The following is a 21332-nucleotide window of genomic DNA, read 5'->3' as shown; positions in this document are numbered from 1 at the left end:
CTATAGAAAAATGTCTTTCACAAAATGCGAAATAAACGAACCAACACCTTCGTTAAGACACGTAACGCGTTAAAAATTTCCTGCGAATTAATGAGAAAAAAAAATCAATTTTGCTCCCTCCTTCATTTATCTCGCTACGCTCGTAATCACGAAGGTAGAAGTCATTTCTCAAGCGGCAAAAATAACACGGAACAGTTAATTAAGATTAAATATCCAACATGTTACGCTATACTAATCCTTAGATTTCGGAAGACTTATGCAATTTTTGCGAAACGTAAGATTCCAAAATTCTACCGAGTGCGCATACAATGCGCAAAAATATACGCAATGTTTATAGCAGCGCGCTCGCTATATTTGCTAAACGAAACAAAGTTCTATTTAAATTCGTAAATAGTGTAAAACTACATAAATATCCGCGATCCGCTGATCGCGTTTCTGCCGTCTGATCCTCTATCGTAGAGACAAAAATCTAACAACGATTATTTCGGTTAGCTGTAACGTCGAGAGGTTGGTCGGATCGACGATTAAAGGAAATAAAACGAAAATAAGACAGGAATCACCCTTGTACGTTCGTTACGTCATCTCTATGTCCATTCTACCTTCAATGCGTAATTGTACGCTCGGCCATAATCCATTAAAACGAAACGCAACGAAAAGAAATTAAAGAGGCAGAAAGAAAGAAGAAGAGAATGAGAGGAAGAAAAAAACGGAACGCATAGAATCGACTCAAAGTAGTTACGTGATGGTTTCCGCCGGGTGCATTATTCACCATGCACCGGCATATTCATTAACGCGTGAGTTAACGATGCACGTTCCCGATTGTTTATGATGCCATGGCACGGTTCTAACGAGGCTAACAATGAAGGTCCGCGCGTAAAAATTGCATTTTAAAGAATATCGCCAGGCGATTATAATTTCTAATAAACGCCTAAACGTCGTCTGCCCGGCCAATTCCGCAGATATCGTGTCGTGCTTTTTCTTTCCCATATTATTCCTACTAAGCAGACCTTGATAAAATTGAACGTTCGAATAAACAAAACGAAATTGAGAAATCTCGCGACACGAAGTATATATAGGAACGTTATGAAGTTATACTTTCGCCTATAGATAGGGTGAGAAAAGAATCGCAATCAACGCTTAATTAAAATGATAATGGGCTGTTTTAACGAACGAATACTAGCGGCTCGTACTATGCACTTCCGCCACAATGTTGCGTTTAAAATGCGCGAACGTCAAATTAAATCGCTTACTACAGAGAAAAGAGAAGAAAAATGAAAGAAAAAGCTGAACTGGCGTTAATATTATCGTTCTTTTAAAATATTCGAATATTTGATAAGCAGTCGCGATAAAAAACGACACGCAGATAACGTTTGCTTCGTTCTATATTCATAGATGACGTAGAATATGACTGTTGTGCAAGAATTTATCGGTTTCGTTAATTATCATTAACCAGTTTGCAGCAATTAGAATATTATGGCAAATAGGTATCTGGCGCTAGACAACTTGAAATATCGTTGCACCAATTTTGCGGAATCGGCGAAGTAGGTCGAACTATAATTTTGTGTTCGTAGAGCTCGGTACGTGACGCAGTTACGTATGAAGAATATACAATTTTTACGAACGTTTTTCTATGTAGATCGTATCTCGAATTTTTAAACGTACCTTGCGTTTGGCATTTTTGCGTAAAAACACTGTGATATCACGAATAAAGAAGACTTAGATTCGATACAATTTGCCGCGTAAGGTTTCCGTTTGCATCGTCGCTTTGACGATTAAAATTCCAACTTCCGATCGTGTTCTTGACCCATAAATAGTAACTTCCAAGTTGTTAATTTCTCATGCGCTTCTTAATGTGAAATCTATTAACCCAAGTAGCAAGAAGTAGTCAACCTTGTTATATTTAAAATAGTATCCGTTCGCGCAACACGCGCATTGTTCAGAAACATTTAGGAGACGCTTTATACGTACATTTTACTTCTGTTATCTCCACAGAAAATAAGAGACGGTTGTAAAAAACAGACAAGAAGTAATTAAGCGTATTTCAAACAGATAGACAAAATAAACATGGATTTTAATTAACATTTTTAAAGAGGCGTGAGTCACTGGCGACGCATGTTGGTTACCAGGAAAATTTTTACTCTTTCGTTAGTACGCGTCACACATATGCGGCATATCGTGTTTTAATTTTCTTTAGGATACATGCGTGATATCTTATTCGTTCTCGTTCGAGGTACTATGTTATAAACAACGACGAGTCGTCGCTGGTCTTACGACGCGTTACAATTACAGATCGTTCGATGGAAACTGTAAACGTAAATGGTGCGTGGAACAGCTAACCATATGATACGTCACGTATACAGTAGACTCCCGCATAACGCGAGTTCTTACAACGCAAATTCCTACAACGCGAATTTATATAGCGCGTAACGCATTAACCGCGTTATACGCCAGTCTACTGTATATGAGCGACGAGTGGTTGGCAGCAAGAGGCGATCTAGTCTCTGTCCAGCGTTATATGTACGTGCGTGACGCGTTCTAAAAGCCGCTTGGCGTGTTTTACTATTACGTAATATTTAAAAATATATGTAATATAATTATATTTAAAAGTTCGAAACTTGGGCTGTGAACACGTGCGACTATTTCCATAGAAGGCGGTCGCGAAAGGGTCAAATCAACTTTAACGTCTTCAACGTCTAAATATAACTTTCACAGTCACACCCTTCTCATCCCATGGAAAAATTCCTAAACGGAAGATTTGCGGATGGAAAATTCCTAAATCAAATAATTCCGAAAGCCAGAAATCTTAGAACAACCGCAGGCAAACGCACTCGATCCACTCGATCCTCCTACAAGCCTGAATTCGAATTTTCCCCCGTGAACGGGGTTACACGTTGCCAGAGTTAAAAATCATCGTTCGTCATTTACCTTTGTTCCTTCGAATTTTCCACGGTACAGCGGGCACGCATTCGCCATGCACGCTCATCCCACACACATAAATACATATGCAGAGGTCGGTAATCCTGATCGTTTCTCACCTCTGGCGCTGAGGGCGATGAAGGTCTGCGCGTGCCTCCTGACCATCACCGGGTCCCAGGTACGTGGCACCGGCAGTCTGCTCAGGATGTGCATCAGGAAGTCACCGGGTGTTACGGCGGACAATTCCCATTTCAGCTTCGAGACGACCAACTGCTCCCACCTCTGCAACAATCATCCAGACGAGAACGCGGTTTAGACGATCGCATCATCCAATCTCGTTACATTAGCGTTACGTTGGCGGAAGTTTTCTTCGAAGGAATTTTCTACTTCGGGGAATAGGTTTGAAGGGGTTAGACGTGGGTAGTTGGTGGGTGTAATACGGCGATGCGTGAGAACAGATAAGACGATGACTCTCTAAGCTGCATTGGAGATTGAATAGATAGGTTTTTGTTCGGGATTTTTCATGTTCTGTAAATAGATCGTTGGTTTGTGTGTGTAGCATGGATTTAATGTATCATCACTGGTAGACCCTTTTGTGGAGAGAATCAATTCGATATATTGGTCAATTTCGAATATTCGGTCATAGGAGAAAGAGTCGGCAATTATTCTGGATGATATTTTGGATGTTCGCTTGCATGGGAAGGAACTAGGAATTTCCTTATAAATCATGGTACCAGTTTCATATTTTAAAAGTCGAATATGCATGGAGTAATTCGAACGTAAGATGGACGATCGAATTTTAGACAGCAGTTTCCCCCGTTTAAAATTACTTTTAGATATTTCGTATCACGTATTAAGATACTTCACGCAACGCGTGATGAGAATACGAGGAATTCCACGTGTTACGCGTTTAATGCGGTGAATATCCTTTACGTTACATGCTTTACATCGTCGATAACACCGAACACCCTTCGTATTACACGTTCGATACACCGGGCATCCTTCACTTTCCGTGTTTATTCTTGCACTTGCCAATTTGCATATCGGACGTTTCTAATATCAGTAGCCGTATCGAACGTTTCGCAAGTATCGAGTACGCTATCGCGAGATCCGTTATGTCGAAACGTAATCGAGGCGAACGTTAAAGTCGTTCGAACGTACTATTACGCGAGAATTTCTTTTTAAACTTGACGTCAAGTTCTAATATCGTTACTTCATTTGTTTATACTTTTCAAATAATTATAGACGTATTAAAGATAAATTCTCGCATGGAAGATCCCGCACGATGGCTTTACACGTTGTATTCTGTTATATATCGATTAGGATAATCTGAACTTGCAAGAATGATTAAATAGGCGATATTATACGCGATACGTTTTCACGACACGAAGCAACATAATAATATCCTTGCAATAATAAACGCGCAGCACTTTATAAAAACTAGCAGCGAACTCGCTCACATCGCTATGAATCTTATCCAGCCAACCGACTGTTCAAATACCTTCGACCTTAAATCACTGTATACGCTATTAACATTCCAAATTTCAAACAAACTCCAACATTAACAATTCCTCTTCTTCTAACAAAAAAAAAAAAAAATTAATTACAAACAGCCATAAGAGTTAAACGAAAATGTCTCTGTTACATAAAATCTTGAGAACCGTGAATCAAAAAATATTACACGCATTGAATATTCCCAGTTATCGAGGAATAGCCGATTTAAGTTTGCATGCAAACGGGTAGACGCGTTAGTTGCTCGCCGCGCGTGTATCGTCGTCCCGATCGTAGTAACCGTGCACAGTGTACACGTACCGCTCTCTGTTTCCTTTCCGTTCTCGCGGATGAGCTGCTCGCTCGAGTACGTCGTAGTACCCTCGTTTTCTCTCGACCGTGAAATTACACGGCGGCTATACTACGTGGAGTACTACGCGTCCTTCGGCTTGATTAAAAGTCCATTGAATTCGGTGGGTATATACGCTACTACTCAAGGTTCTGAAAGTCTCTTACGAAACGGCGCGACGTGACGTGTCCGTGCCACGCCGTATGGCTTTCGTACGTTCACCAAATAAAGCGCGATGGCCTCGTGGCATCGCGTTTCTTAATGAATCGTCGTTAGCATCCTCCTGTTAACAATGTCCCTGTTCGATGGTCATGGAATATCTTTGATCGATATTAGGAAAGCTATGGCGAAGAGGCGAAGGTTCGGAACGTCGATCGCTGTGATCGACTGTTCCTTCGGATTCAGCAGCGTTCGGAGCACGTACTTCGGAGAATCGAGAGAAACGAATTTTTTTAAACTAATCCACTTGCTCGTTCGTTACTTTTTCCATACGGCGATTTGTCGATCTATTAATCGAAGTCTAAATTTCTAAATCTTATCTAAAACATTGATCGAGTTTTTAAATCAACCGCTTTCTAACTACGTCAAATCGATCATTCGAAACGAAATTCCACAGAGAACCATCGAATTGTATTTTTCAATGAAATAGCCGCGGATATACTGGTGGTACACGTACGAAACGGAAGAAAGCGGCTTTTTTAGTCTGTTACCCGAGCTACTTCTTAGCCGGATACTTTTCCTCAGGTGTGAAATTAAAACTTTAGGAAAATGGAAATAACGTCAGCTGGTTAAGAATTAAAGAACGTTTGAAACTATAAATCATTTTACATATTTTGTGCATGGAAAATAATACTGGTAATCAGCACGAGTTAACGGGTTAACTATCAGAGTTTCTTTGGTCTTCCAAGGATTTCTCGGATCTTGCCGGTTTATTTTACGGAAGCTTATCGTCTTCTTGCTCGTTTCACCTCTTCGATCGACCACTTACACACGAGAAGGCGAAGCTTTATACTCGAGTGCGTGCGTATATGCTCGTAACGCGACACGCAGTGCCAGTGAATGAAACAAAGACGGCGGCGCGCAGTGGTATAGGCGTGATTTTTACGCGGCAGCCAGCCGCGATTCTCAAGTAGCGTCGGAGTCGATAGCTGCACCCACCGTGCAGACAGTCGACAGCTCCTCCACGCGACGCGACGAAAATCATTCGGACGATGGTACAGGAAGTTTCGTTCGTTCAATAGAATTTTAAATATTACCATCGATACATATACACGTGTACATTATCATCGAATAACGCTTTAAATTTTCTATGTAACTCAATCGTTCTTCGATTCCCCAATGAATAGTTTCATTTTCGTCTCTTTGCTTGGATGAAAACGACGGTGTTGCGATCACTGCGCACGCAGTACACGACTAATATTCGATTGCCAAAAAACCAACGACTTATTTTCATAAATTCGCTCGTCGTACAGAAACACGTATCGATCGAGTCATTCGTATAGCGATATACCGTGCGATAGAACCTCCTAATGACGAAACGTTCGAATAATACAACGCGTACGTGCACCGGAGCCTTCCTGTATCGACTCGTTCGAGTAGTACAACGCTCACAAGGTAGAAACCTGAACAGCGTAGGTTCTACTACGCCATACTCTTTCAAAAAAAGAAGTTGCCCTTCCATACGGAGTGACTGGCCAGCCCCACGACGCGGCGGCGGTCGCTTTCGCGGTGATCGGGAATCGCAGAAGAAAGAGGGTACGCTCCGTAATATCTCGTGGATGGTCGCGTAAGTACATACAGCAGTGGTGTGTCACGGAATGCGTGACGGTGCAACGACGCGATGCGCCGGGGCTACGCACGCCACGGTACGATGCGTACGCGAGCGTAAACGTAACGATCCCGCGGGAGGCCAACGATCCGCTTCAGGGATACCACGTTTTACTATTTATAAAGCAACTCGCCGGTTGCGTTTTCTCGATCGTCGATGATCTCGGTGAGAGCCACGGCGCGGCGTAACGACGACGACGACGACGACGACGACGTTGTACATAGGCGAGACAAGTCGCTGCGCCTCGGTCTTTGGCTGCCTTCGGACGAGCCTCGTATCCTCCTCCTCCTCTTCCTTGTTTCGTTTTATTATTTCCTTTTGGAATATCTGGTGTCGTGGTGCGAGCGTGAGCCCGCGTGTTAGATGATGCAACGTCGCCGCGGTTGCACTTGTGCATTTGCATTTTTCCACGACGGCCATAGCCTAGGAAACCGGGTTCTCACGAGAGGACGAGGTCTGCTTCGTTGGAATGTTAGAGCCCCTCGTTCTTTTTTCTTCCCTTCTCCCTTTACGTCTGTGTACTTGTGTACAGGGTGTTTCAAGAAGGTTCGCTAGAAATTTGGGCACGAGTCGTTCGAGCGGCGGAGGCAGCGTTACGGAAAGCATTTGGCAGAAAATAATTTGCAAGTAAATTACGGCGGTGATCTTTTTGCTTTCTTCGGAAGAGCAGGTTTTAGGATTTATATTCAAGTTACTGACCGATCTTTGTGCAACACCTGGTATACTTCTACCCTGTCTATCTGGTGCCTCGTCCGATTAAATGGAATCGGATGGCGTTCGATGGCGAGTTGTGGTGCGAAGGGAAACGCGAACGTGTTCGTCATGCTTCCAGGGCAATTTGTTCGAAGATGGCGTTTAGAATCGATGACTCGCTGTGTGGAGTTGCTGCGCCACTTGAAAATATCTCTCGAGCTAGGACTGACGTTTGATCGTTCGACTCGTGACGCGGTGCAACGTTTATTGTTATCACTAGGTTGCAGATGGTTATGGAAATTTATATCGTTATAAACACAGCTAATGCGATCGAACATGACCAATCGTTCATGGCACCTGCTAAGCGTTACAAAGAATATTCTACTTCTTATATTTATGCGAATTTTGTACATTTTCGCGCATTTAAATGGCCCGTAAATGCATAAAAATTATAACGATAAAACAGACCAATTATCGCTAATGGATAGGCTGATGAATTTATCAATTACACATACACATACACAAGACGTAGAGACGAGGTAGGCACGTTATTTTTCGTTCGGAAAATGTGCGATTGTTTGATGCGAATGAGTATGAAAAGTCGCGAAAAGGGGAAAAGTAAGGTAAAGGCAAGAAATGCACCGAGTGAGCATATCGAGTGGCCAATATCGCTTTATTATCATTTAGTTGAACTTCCTGTTGGCTTTCTACCGGCTCGATATGCGTTATCGACCACGAAATCGAGAGAGAAAGTCGACACCGAGCTTGAAACAGAAAGAAGAAGGAGCACGCTGTGAGACGTGGAATATTCGAGTTCTACACATATGGTATGTCCACAGGTGCAAATGGCTGTTGTAATAAACGTGTACAGTGGAAACAGGAACGTAACCTCGATTAAAAGGACCATACATCGAACGACAAAGAAGAAGAATATTATTGGATCAAGCGATCGTCGATTCTATATTTTATATTTATATCGCTTTATACTATTTCATATCGTTTTATATTTACGATTATTTTACAATATTTTCTACGTTTTAAAGCTATTCGAGTCGAGAAGAATTTACGGCTAAAGTGCTTAAATAAATACTGGAATAACAACTGAGCTGCCGAATGTCGAAGGAATGTTCGACATATTTCTTCGGTATGTTCCATGAGCTTCGATAACGAAATACGTAACGTATCGTTTATTTGGCCAGCAAAAGTACGCGAAACAGTACGTAAGGGAAATACCTTGCGAGTATATGCTTGGTACTATTTGCAATGAGTAATAATTCATCGATCGATGGAAAAAAAGGAGGGGAGGACCAGGAAGAGAAGAACGTGCTCGTCTCGAAAAATCTCGGCAACTGGTTCGGACCGGTTGACAAAGCGAGAATAGAAAAGCTGATTGCCAACGTCCGGAATGGACGCATTCCATGCAAAGAAGATAAGAGGTTATGTGGAAGATTATCGCAGCAGGCTTGAATTTTTTAGAAATATTTGCATTCCAATCGCAGGCAATTCTAATTTATCGAGGAACGGTATAAAATGCCTAAAAATAGTTGTAATACATTCTAATCGATGCTAATGCAGGAATTCGTACATAATGAATTATTCCACAACATAAATTCGTATATTTACAGTAGCTGTCTTGGAATAATTTCTAACTACATTGACATGCCACTGTCAGCCATCTACCGTCGAAGTATTATCTACAGGCCGGTTTTTTTCCAACAGAAAACAGAGAGCGTTGCATATGGCATCAGGTAGAACGCCAAATGGGCGAAAGAATAACTCAGCAGGCATTAACGAGTCTTTAAAAACAAAGGTTGAGAATTTCGAGCAATAAAACTGAACTGCGTTTTCTTCTACGTCTTGGTCGCATAATTTTCCCTTTTCCGTCTTAACCTGACCAAAAGTCGACGCAAGTTTTCCCGGAGTTTCTAATATTTGTACAAAGTATCCGCGATTCTTTGTAATAACAAATGATTTAAGTTTAGCCGATAAAAGCAGCTGGAAGAAAATCAGACAAGCGATAACGAATATTATTGTTCGTTCTACGTATTACGTTACTAAGACTTACGTTAGCCGAGTACGACGCGAAAATGTAACGCGAGAAAGAGCAAAATATAGCTGCATCGTAAACCAAGTCACGTTCAAGGCTTTAACAGAAGTTGCGCGTAAAAAATGTACAAGTTGTACGAGGGTGAGGAGAACAACTTGATACGCTACTGGGTATTCATGGTATTGCGGTAGTGCGTATCGTGTGTACGCGTACCTACTTTGCGTAGACGTGCACGCATGCGCACGCACGAATGACGCAACGCGTGTGCACGCGTGATCCACGTGCAATTTAACCCTCTGCGGTCTCGTCTGGCAGGACTCGAAACCATAGCTTACGATTATTATCTGCCGATCGAATTAAACTAACCGGAGAGAAAGTACGAACAACGCAAAATTTGATCAAAGGCTCGATGATACTACCAAGAATTATTCGATAATACGATCGAAAATATACGCGCGATCTCGCGAAAGTATTCGAATGCTCGTAGTTACGCGAAACGTTTCGAAATTTCATTGGTTGTCGGTCGTAGTAAAAATTTGAAAACGATCGAAAGACGTACACACCGAATCTACGAATATCAGTTGCTTGGCGAAACAGAAATTTTAATCACGCGCGTTAATTAAGTACAGAGTTTCTTTTGGTAATGAAAAGCGCATAAATAAGTCACTAGCAGCGAAGGATATGTTGCTCCATTTTATGTAGATATTTACGAAGTTAATGAGAAATTACTGGACGTAGAAAGAACGCGGTTCTTTAACGACTTATACCGTGTGGCTTTTAAAAACTTAGTCATGCAGATATCTGTGGTATGCAGCAACCAATTTCTGATGTTATCGAAGGAACTATAAGACCTATAATAACAATGATCGTAATTAAAGTCGATGTACAATTATGTTAAAGAGCCGATCGTAGAAGCCTAACGATAAGATCGTAGATATCCGAGAAATGCTTATTCGACGTAACAGGCTCTGAAAATAACGGCTGTTATTTACTAGATCTACCTATTGAGAAATCACCCCTTTATCGCTGGCCTTACTACTATCGATACTTGTTTACGTTAACGGCTATCCGGCTATTAGTTCAACTTCGGACCCAACCTGAATTGGATCTACGTCATCAGCTTCTCGTCACCGATTCCAACGAAGATGGCGTTTCCGATTCGTCGAGTCGAACGTAGCGGCTTGATTAATCCTCGCTTCGTTGTTCCAATTATTTTCAACGCGATTAAATCATAGTACAACGATCTGAGATCTATACATTCACGCGTCGCCTATTAATTTCATCGTACGTAAGAATTGCCCTTTTTATTTCTCTGTGGACGATCGACTCTTTCACGGTAGATGTTATATTAACAATTAGTAATTAATATTAGTAATTATATTAATATTATAAACTATCTTTCCTCGGATTTCGATAACAATTACTTCCATAGGCAAATTCCATCTGTACTTGGGAAAATTAACCTCTGTACATTCACAACGCAATTTAAACCGCTGATATATCAGTCGACGAAACACAGGATAAATTACTCTGACATATGTTGCTTCACAGAGATAAGACATCGTGTGAAATCGGATAAAACGCGGTGATAGTGGAGTCGCGTAGTAATTATGGTTATTTTGTTGTAATTACACGGCTCCATGTGGCAGAACGTTACTTAATTTTCCGTTTTCGAAAATCATCAACTTTCCAAGTTCCAGATGACGAACGGAGGGTGGAATCAGTGCGACAGGTGGTGAGCGTCGACAGAAAGGGTATCGCGGAAGTTGCACAATTTTCGATACTTCGGCTAAATTCGTGTACTTTCATTTTTACTTTTATCGATAAATGACAGCGATTTAACAAGGAAAAATAGGGATGCAAAAATAGAATGTTTACGCTACCAAAGAATAACGAAAACGGTATATCGCGTAACGCGGAAAAAAAGAAAACGAGAAGGTGGGAAGGGAGGAGATTCCGTGGCTGCGATTAATTTTTGCCAACGAGAGCGGCCCGAATTCTAGACAGGCCGAGCGACGGAAACGGCGAAAGCGAGCAACAAAGCTAACGGACAATAGGTTTCCTTGAGAGGAGAAACGCGGAGGGTTACGTCCCTGCCATTACCTGGCCGGTTCCGAGAAACCGAGGTCCGATTTATCTGGTTCGCAATGAGGAATCGATAGGAGGTGGCCTGCAACGAAAAGGTAGACGCCGATGTTGTGCATCGGGTGTCCCGAGAAACACTAGTCTCGTGGGAAATTGAAGAAAAAAATCTAAGGGCTTATCAGGTAGTTTAATTAAAAAAAAAAAAAAAAAAAAAAAAAAAAGGAAGATGCCTGGACGAAGATAAACAGTCGTAGATTCTCGAAACACCGTGTATTTTGTGAGCAATAAGATGTAAACTTAGTAAACAGAGCCGTAGATAAACAGACGTAGATTCCCGAAACACCCTGTATTTCGTGAGCAATAAAGTGTAAACGTAGTAAGTGGACGTATCGTAGGATGGACGATAAGATAACGGGATGTAAATTTTATGAATGTAGGGTATCGAGTAAGTCGCGGAGCAAGTATTTCCTATTAAAAATCTATACGCGCGTTTTATTATCCCGTAGACTTTTTTGCTTCGATCTATAATTTTCCGGCTACCGTGGTATAACGTATGATACCACGCTGATGTATCATCCGTGCTGCGACATATAGATCACCTATTTATCTCTAGGATATAGTAACATTCCGCTTAATTATATTCCATATATGTATGGATAAATGAATAGCAACGCATACAGAGGGTTAACGAACCTTTTTATTTCCCTCGTAACGCAAAAAGAAGCGAGCGATAAAAATTCCTCATCCACCAAACGAGGATTCTCATCCGTTCGTTGAACCATGCTCGCTAAAAAGGACCGAGAATCTAAATAAATACAAAAAGGAGTACAATAGAATGATCGATAGGTTCGATAGATGGCAGCACCATCGCGCGGAGCTGAATGGGTCAAACAGTTGGGACACCGAGTGGATGGAAGGGCAGAGGGAATCCGTGGAGGGAAGAGAGAGCCGGAGAGAAAGTGAGAAGAAAAGGTAGAAAACGAGGCGACGTGGAACGGTGGAGAGAAGTCTCCTTTCGATTGGAAGGAGAAAGAGGGGAGAAAGAATGACGCAGGATCGAAGGGCGGCGCCTGTGAGCAAGGTGTTTACCATTCTGGCCAAAAATAAAGTACAAAAGGCCAAGGTATAGAGGGCTCCTTCTCTCAGCGTAACTGGCAACAAAAAGCAGAATCACCGTCCGCGCATTCCTTAGCCCTCCATGGGCGTAAGGCATTCCCAGGGAGAGGAAAGGACCCTCTTCGAAACGGCGCTCGAGGGGTCGTTTTCTGGTCCTTCTAGTAGCCATCTATGGCTGCGTCGTTTAACGCTGGCCAGTGCCACTTCCAGGAACTGTCTCTCCCTCTCTCTCTTTCTCTCTCTTTCTCTCACGATCTTTTTTTCTGCAGGACATCTGCTCCGATTACCGGAGAATACGACTGGTCCTTTTTCGCACGTAAGAGACTCTCGTCTACATCGGTAACGCGCCACCCTACCGGAATAGTCATTCTCTCGTTCTCTCTTCTTTCGCCGCCTTTATCGGCACTCTTGGTGAGATATGGACGCGAGACACCAGAGGGAAACCATGGCGTTTCTTCGACCATTCGGTGTCCGTTGTTCGACACTGGCGCCTGAAGCTTTTCGAAACACCCTCTTCTAAGCTTGAATTAGGTTCGTCACGGTGATTGAGAGTTTGAACTGTTTAGGTGGATTTTTAGATAGTCTTCATCGAAGGGTAGATTTTTAAAGATTTTGTTGGTGTTTGTGCGTCGATGGAAAGTCGATTGTTAAAGAATATAGGTCAGCTGGTGTGGATTGTCGAGAAAGAATAAACGCCGGACTTTGGAGGAACAAGGAGCTTTGGAAATTACACGCGAGAAATGTGTATAAGAAATAAAACCTTTTGAAATACGATAACGCTCATCGCGATGGGAAGAATTTGCCACTTCGTTATCTAAATTCCGCTTCAATTTTTCATATATTCACCCCATCGGAGAGACTTGCTCGAGCAAATTTAAATTTGAAATGAATATTTTCAATACGCGTATTTATATATTTATTTAGGACGGTGAAAGAAGGCTGTGCAGTGTATATAGATAGACGCATCGTTGTATTTCTGACGATTCCTTTCCCGGAATCGCGTGGGACAGCTGCTTCCAATGTCGACCTTTATTTGTGCATGTGCTTATGCATCCTGTACCGTGAAACGTATATTTTTCGATTTTTCGCGGACCGAAAAGAGCTTGTTTAAGAATAAACAGATAACGAATAAATCGCTAGAACGTATAACGAAATTACACCGAAGAGATATTCGTCGTGCCAAAGTCGAGAATCGACTGACAGTCCAACGAAACGAACAGCGACTGGTTTTACGACAAGAGAAACTTGAAACAGTTGTTACAAAGCAATTGCATCGTCTTCGAATTATATCGCAATTTCAAGTTTTTAACGTTTTAATAAAATCCTCCAAAGGTAAATTCCTTTTAAAAAATTACCATAATTTTTAATATGGCTCATCTAGAAAGCTATTACTGAATGGTGGAGGTTCTTAAAGAACTTGTTGCAACCTTGTCCGACTTGTTTCTACGTTCACTTTGGAGAAGAACGGCGGTGACCTCATCGTGCGTGTCTGACGTGGTACTGGCAGCGACTACTGATTCCTTCAGCCTGCCGCACGTGCTCTGCTTTTTGTCAGAATTTTCATCGTTTCGCCAACATTTTTCTGCATAACTGCTTCTAATACTGAACTATTTTCGAGAAATCTTTTCTGAATTTACGAACGGAAATCGTAAAGTATCTTTATCACCGTGCTTTGTGCTATTTATACCACGTTTTTAGTTTTAAATATAATTTAAATTCTTCCTCTATCGCCTTGCTTTTTCTTCCTTTCGCACACTGTCTTTTAATACACCTTAAGCGAAGTAAGAAACAGGATGCTATAACGGCTGCATCAATTTACTGAATAATTATATATTCATTAATCAGAAATTCGAAAAAAATAATTTTCGATGCTTACGAGTTCGTTGGCCTTCAAATTCTTCGTTTAATTTAATCTTTGTCAATTCTGCGACTCGATCAAACTTCTTATCAACGAAAATAACAAAATAAATCTCGCAAAGCCGCTACAAGTAGAGAAACAGGTTTATCTCGATAGGTGCGACGCTATTCATCGTGCAAGACTCCTAAACCACTATGACGCAAGGAATTAACTTAAATCGCATTAAATAACGTAAGAATATTATACATATAATAAAAAAAAAAAAGAGACACACAGACAGAGACGTCTAAGAATGTAACGAGAATATAACTATTCTACGCATAATATATACGATACAGAGAATTGAAATAGATCATTTTGTTTGGAATCAAATAAAACGTTGAAGGAACCAATTTCTAGGAAAATGTCGATGTACCATGGTGAGCCAGCTACGGGTACCCGCATACCCAATCATCGTCCAAAATTATATTTTATACCATTCGAAGAAATTGAGGAGGATCGATGTACGAGCAACTGTTACGCGTTTTCGAGGGTTGGGCGGACCCCGGGAAAACGTAATTAAGATTCACTTTGTGCCTCCTAGAAACGCTCGGTTCTGACTACGAGGCTTTTGTGTTTCTCTAAGATCGATCGTTTCCTGCCTCGATCGTTTTCGATTTTTAATGAACGTTTTAATTAGCCGACGGTATAACGTACCTTGGAAATTCTTCGCTCGTATGGTGTTATTTTTGTCGTACCGATTAGATATTTTTCCGAGAACCACGAGAAATATCCTTTACTAGGAAAAATCGTAACCGGAAAATCGCTAGAGAAAGGAATATCGACGTACTACACGTCCTCGAAACCTTTCCTACAATTTGTATTGTTTCAAATTGCTGTAAAACCTACGGATTATCTCGTTCGATCCAAACTCGAACACGTTATGAACGCGGAGAACGAGAATAGAACATTTTGACCGAATTTTAAGTCATTTTTCTGTCACGCGTGCCGCTAAAAAGAAATAAGCGAAAATCTTGGAATCGATGGAACGAGATTCGGAGCCGCGAAATCGATCGTCTCGATGCTTCCTGCGAAACGAGAAGAACGGTTCCAACGACACGTGGTGCGATCCACCGCGATACGTCACATCCGCATTCGAGGCCAACGTGGACGAAAAGAATCGAGCCGCTGTTGCTTTTAGAAGTTAGAAAGCCAATTCTCGCGGTATATCTGGCCTTGGCTCGATCAATATTTACGAACATCCGGCTTACGAAGATCAAATACCAAGACGCTACGTTTGATCGGGGGCTCGTACAAGGGACCCTTGCGACAAGTCCTCGTGTAACACGGTAGCTCGTACAAACGGAAGTTTGCACTCGATTTCCATGGAATCATCGTGACCGGATTCGCAAATCCTTTGCTACGCCATATTTGGAATTGTCTCGGATTTATTTTGCGATCGTAAATCATCTTTAACGGAAACTATCGCTTGCGTCTAGAATAGTCTAACAGTATTTTCAACAATTTAATGTCTTTTTCTTCTTTGGTTTGTCTATTTTACTCGAAGAATAGATCAAAGAATGTCCTTATGATTTTCGAGGCCAACGCGAAGAACACGAAATTCACGGTACACTGTGAAATTTGAAGCTTCTTCGGGTATTTTCGATATTCGAAATACCATCGGTAGTAGGTATTTTTTCGTTTCGTTGACGAAAGCTTTCGTTCTATCTATTGCCTGGAATCGGTGCTTCGTTAAACGACAGAAACAGTCGCATCCCGCGTGTCCTTTCACGCGAAACCAAAATGTAAATTACGAATGATCGTTTTTGCAATAACATCTGCATAGCCTTTAAGACCACGCGTTGCCTTTGTTCTCGGGATGTTTGAAAAAAATCAGAAGCACAATGCTGCGCTCGCCTGAAAGGTAAAGGAGGCAGCAGCCTCGAATGAGAAAGAAGTTAAACGCATAAAATACTTCCTGCAAGCTACGATGCATTACGAAATGTTAACGAAGCAATATCTTTGTTCGTTCGTAAAACGATTATTTCTCGCGGGCTGGGCCCATTGTTCCATCTTGCGCGACATCGGCGAAGGGACACGTTCCAGCTTTTGCCTCGAATTGCAAAATTGCCTCTTCGTTTCTTTCGCTTTGGTCTTTTGCACGAAAGTAAAGTACGTGATCGGTTTTCAGCGATGGCGAGATATATGTGTCGCGGCAAGGTCGGTGGTCCGGTTAGTTTAAATGGACGCTAGAAAGCTGAGGAGAAAAGGGAGATTTAAACGTCGCACCGTTGAACGAAGTTCGAGATTATTAACGGAGGAATAAGGAAGTCGAATTTATTAAGCAGCAGACATCGACCTTACGCTCCACTGTCGATGAAATTGGCCGATGGCAATAAGGGAAAGATAGCACGGTAACAGAATCGGAATGGAAAATATTGGATAGAAAAATGTGAAAGCGAAGAAAGCGACGTTCCAATTCGTTAGTAACGTTGTAAAAATTCGCTCGATACTTCCGAAGTAAATAAAATAAACCATCGTTTAAATTTCTCGATGACAGTAAGAGAAATCTTTATTAAATGAAATTTATTATTAACATAAACGTCGTTTCGGAATAATAACACGCGAACAATGATCGTACTTCAAAGAGGAACACTGTAGGTTTACCATTAAAATTCAGAGTTAACATTGTAAACAGTTGTCACAATTGCGGCAGTGAATGAATTCAAATTGCACATTACGACCTATGTATTTACCGTTTTCCTCATCTTTATGTAACGCGTTCAACCACCAAGGGGGAAAATGCACGTGCCTCATTTGAATATTATGACTTCGCGTCTTCGCAGCATATCCCTGTGTTCGCTTCAGCTTTTTATTTCCTTCGTGAATGGTTTTAACAATTCCGTTTAAATCGGCGTCGAGTTTCGCCTATTTCTGAAATTTCTAAAATCCCGAATGACTTTTCTCTTTCCGTTCCTAGTTGCGGAAATCTGAAAATATTTCGAATCTCCAAATCCCAATGTGATCCTTTTAACGTTCAAAGAAACTGGAGCACATATATCCGTGCTACTCCATTCTCAATGGAAACGATCGTAAAATTTATCTTCGCAGAACGAACAAACAATATCCAAGAAGATTGACCGCGTTACCTAGGAAAACTAACGTTCACGCTAAATCCATCAAGCCGTGTCTAATTTCCCAACCCTTCTCGTTTCACTTCGGTCTATGCTCGAAGCTCGAACGAACCTGAATTTATTCAACACCCACCCACGAAGCTAAATAAAATAGAAGTATAAATATGCACGGCGCGAACAAGCAACGCTCTTAAAAAAGAAGCAAAAGGAAAAGAAGAAAAAGAAAAAAAGAAAGATGGATAAGCCTCATGGTGGAGCTACGTCACGGCTAAATTTCTGTCGAAGGCAACGATAAAGAGTATGGTCGGGTACGTGCGCGAGCCAGAAAAGCGAGTTTACGCGGCCTCGGGCTGGTCACCGCCCCCACCGACTCGTTCATGGCGAAACTATTTCTAATAGTCGGCTACGAAGCCGACAAAATCGACTCCGTGACGCGTCGAACAATAGGCAAACGGGCTGAATTAAGGACAGAACCGAGAAATCGTCCTAACTCGTGAAACTAACGTCCCTATTGTCCCTCGGGTATTTCTCTTCCCACCTTTCTCGGTCTTTTTACGTAACGACAAAAGTCGCGCGTATCCCTGGCTCTTGCGTTAACATAGGTTTTTAGGGGCCTTGAAGATGTGGTTCTAACTGGCTAGAGAAAGTTCCGGTCGAGGAACGGTAGGTATTTCACGTCTTAATGGTATTTCTCATGGGCCCGACTAATTATATTCGTTTGGGCGTAGATAATCGGGGCATAGGTATTTTACTTTTTAAAGGAATTTTTGCGGAGTTGGGTCGGTACAAATATATAAAAGCTGCAGAAAGTTTAGAGACTTTCATTCTCTAAAATCACTGTAAAATCTGTAACAGATCTTCTCTTTCACGGCGAATAGAGTGCAGCGAAAACGATGCACCTGTCGTGGAGCAACTCGATGACAAGCTATAACGTAACGTATCCAGGAAACCCAGGAAACGGCGAATCCACGTTGAATCTATCAAGGATCTACGTTTTGTAGATAGAAGCCAAGAAAAACTTGTGTTATCCTTGAAAGCTTCTTCCCAATAACCATATCTTGCCGCGTTAAGGACAAAACACGGATTAAGACGAAGTACGTTGAATCGATTCCTTTCTTACGTAACTACCAATAAAACAAGAAAAAAGGGCCTGTTCCCAAGAAACTGCAAAACAAAAGGTGGAGAAATCTATTCGCACACCTGTAGAAAACCTGGATGCAAGGAATTCCTGGGTATCGAGCTAAACGAAATCGAAACCGGAAAGCTAGAAGCGCGATTAACTCCATAGATTCAATTTCACGCGATTTAAGGAGGGTCGATTTAATTCCAGTTTTCTTTCGATCGGTGGGAGTCCAGCGATCCTTTCGTCCCAGTCCCGTCGAAATGGAAACCTGCTGGCATCGAACAAGCGCACCTGTCGCACGACCGCTTTAAGGTAGGCCACGTCGAGGAAGGAAACACCTCGTTTCATTGGTCAAGACGCAAGGTGTGTATTACGATGCTCGCGACAGGTTGTAGCATGTGTTGATAACGACTCTGGGATGCGTTTCTGCAATTTTCTTCTGCTGCAATTTCATATACAAAGGCCCCCTTCCGTTCTGAATGCTTCCAACAATTTACCGCAGCAGGCTCGTTTGCTGAAAATTTGTGCCGATAAAAATCTTCTTAATTTCGACGTTGAAAGCGTAATTTTCCTCGCGATGTTTCGTTCTACGGGTCTTAGCAGCTAATTGGTAATAAAGAAAAACGAGTTTTCTTTTCGAGTCGTTGCGAACAATTTTTGGGACGTTCGAAGTTTTTAATATCCAAAGGACGAGAAACATTTTTCGTATGGGAAAATCGACTGCGATATCGTCGGAATCGCAAAGCATACGTTTACGAAAGAAATCAGAATCGCAGGTTCTTTTCAGTGATTAAGAAATTACATCAGAGAAGCGAAAGAAAAAGAAGTTGCTTTCTGAAACTAAACACAATGTCGGTAACCGTCGTCATCCGGGGTGGACATAGTGTCGGCCGATCCGAAACCCATTCTTTCTCTCTATTCAATGGAACGGGAAACTGTGGTATTTGAATTTAGTCACCGGTAGCATACGAGCTTTTTCTCATACGCGTCACGTGCCGCGGGGAATTTAAATGCCAGGAAACACCAGCGGCAGAAGAAACGAGAGTTTCCAGCGCGTGACAAAGGAATAACAATGAAAAGCGACGAGGAAAAGAGATAAGGCGGAGGAACCACGTAACCGGTGATCAATAACTATAAATCGAACAGCAAAGAAATTCATTTCTAGAGAATAGTTGCTTCTAATATGTTATGATAATAATAATAATAATATGTCGGAGATGAAAGAACATCGGGATTTGCCGGCTGGAATGTTGGGAAAAACTCCAATACCCTAGTCCAGACTTTTACTATAGCTACACTTGAGTAATAAAAATAAGAAATAGTTTTAATGTTCCAATCTGACTTTATGACGATGGGGTCGGGCTCGAAGTGACATAGGGGGTCACTGCACGTAACCACGGTCACGGGAGGGACGTGTACTTGATAAAGGTATGGAACGATTATATGGCTCTCCTTAAAAACAAAGATTGACCCGAGAAGTGGGGACAGGAATATATAAGGACAGTTTCGCGTGAATTACGGGGAACTTAGTTAGTTAGTTAGTCGTTGGGAGAATTGCTGATTGAGTTATCGATAAAGTTATCCGAAACGCTCCAAAATTCCAACCTTTCTCCGACAAATATGTTCTAAATAGTTATTCTTTTTGAAATTAAACAATTTCAGCTCGAAAAGGAGAAGATTCTGTATCTTTATAAATTTATTTAAAAGATATATAACCCCCGTTTTCTATTTGCCGTACCAATTTCTATCATCCGAACCCTTTCGCTTTCAAAACGATTTTCATAGCGCGGGAAGATTGAAAATTGATCTGCCGAATGAAGATTTTACCGATTTTACCGAAAATTGATCTGCCATTTTACCGATATTTCTATTTTCCTTTTACTGCTCGAATACGCAGGAAGAGAAAAATAAAACAGGTGAAAAGCAGCACCTTTTCATGCCGCAGTACGCATCTTGTCTTTTTGCAATTCGCGTGCTGGCTCCTAATTGCAGCGACAGATGGTCGACCGTTGGCTCGAAACGATGCGACGCATCGACCATCGTAATAAAACGCGACCGGGTTATCCAGATTAGCTTGGTCCCGAGAAAAGACGAAACGGATCGTGTCCCTTCCTCTTGAAAAAAGCCTCTTCTTCTCCTCCAGCAGTCGTTCGAATCGACGAATAGATTAAGAAACGTGCATAAATTATATTCGAGAGAGGCGAATAGGAGTTTTCGAGGAGACAGATGTCTGACGACGAACGTGTTCATCTACTGTGAATTTTACACTCGTGCTGACCGTACACTTCTCGCCATTTGCATACGGATCTTCCCAGACGAGTTTGGAATGCACGCGTTGGTATGAATCATTTTCCAGTTTCGAACATGTCCGATTCTTTTGAAAATATTTAGTTATAACGTTTAGCGATTGAATAAAATCGCACGATCTATTTACTTTTTTTTCTTTTTTTCTTTTTTTCTTCTGAGAAATTGTTTCTATATATAGTAAATATGGTGAAACTAACTTTGATTTTATTTGACAAGAGACGTTTCGTACGAACGAGTCTAACAGATACGATAGATACGTGGTTACTCGATATATCAGGTAGGCTCAGAAAATATTGCGCAAGTTTCCACGTGTTTTCAATTTTTCGAAAGGTTTATCAAACGTAAGATCGCTCCTTAAATCTTTGGAACTTTAAAGTAGAATGTAGATAAAGAGCGTTCTATTTAT

At 41.6% G+C, this 21332-nt stretch overlaps 1 protein-coding gene across 3 annotated transcripts in view; it reads right to left on the bottom strand.

The window, feature by feature from the left end:
* Positions 1 to 21332, bottom strand: part of CycD (cyclin D) — a 135757-nt gene that overhangs the window by 6310 nt on the left and 108115 nt on the right. For all 3 annotated transcript variants that reach the window (XM_069128769.1, XM_069128768.1, XM_069128770.1), the window contains exon 6: positions 3036 to 3198. In XM_069128769.1, coding sequence (XP_068984870.1) covers positions 3036 to 3198 — 163 coding nt within the window. The remainder of the gene's footprint in view (positions 1 to 3035; positions 3199 to 21332) is intronic.

This window comes from Bombus flavifrons, chromosome 15 (genome assembly GCF_040668555.2).
Source record: "Bombus flavifrons isolate JBK064 chromosome 15, iyBomFlav1_principal, whole genome shotgun sequence".
Classification (NCBI taxonomy): domain Eukaryota; kingdom Metazoa; phylum Arthropoda; class Insecta; order Hymenoptera; family Apidae; genus Bombus; species Bombus flavifrons.
Note: the sequence above shows the minus strand (reverse complement) of the source record. Positions and strands in the feature narration are given on the sequence as shown.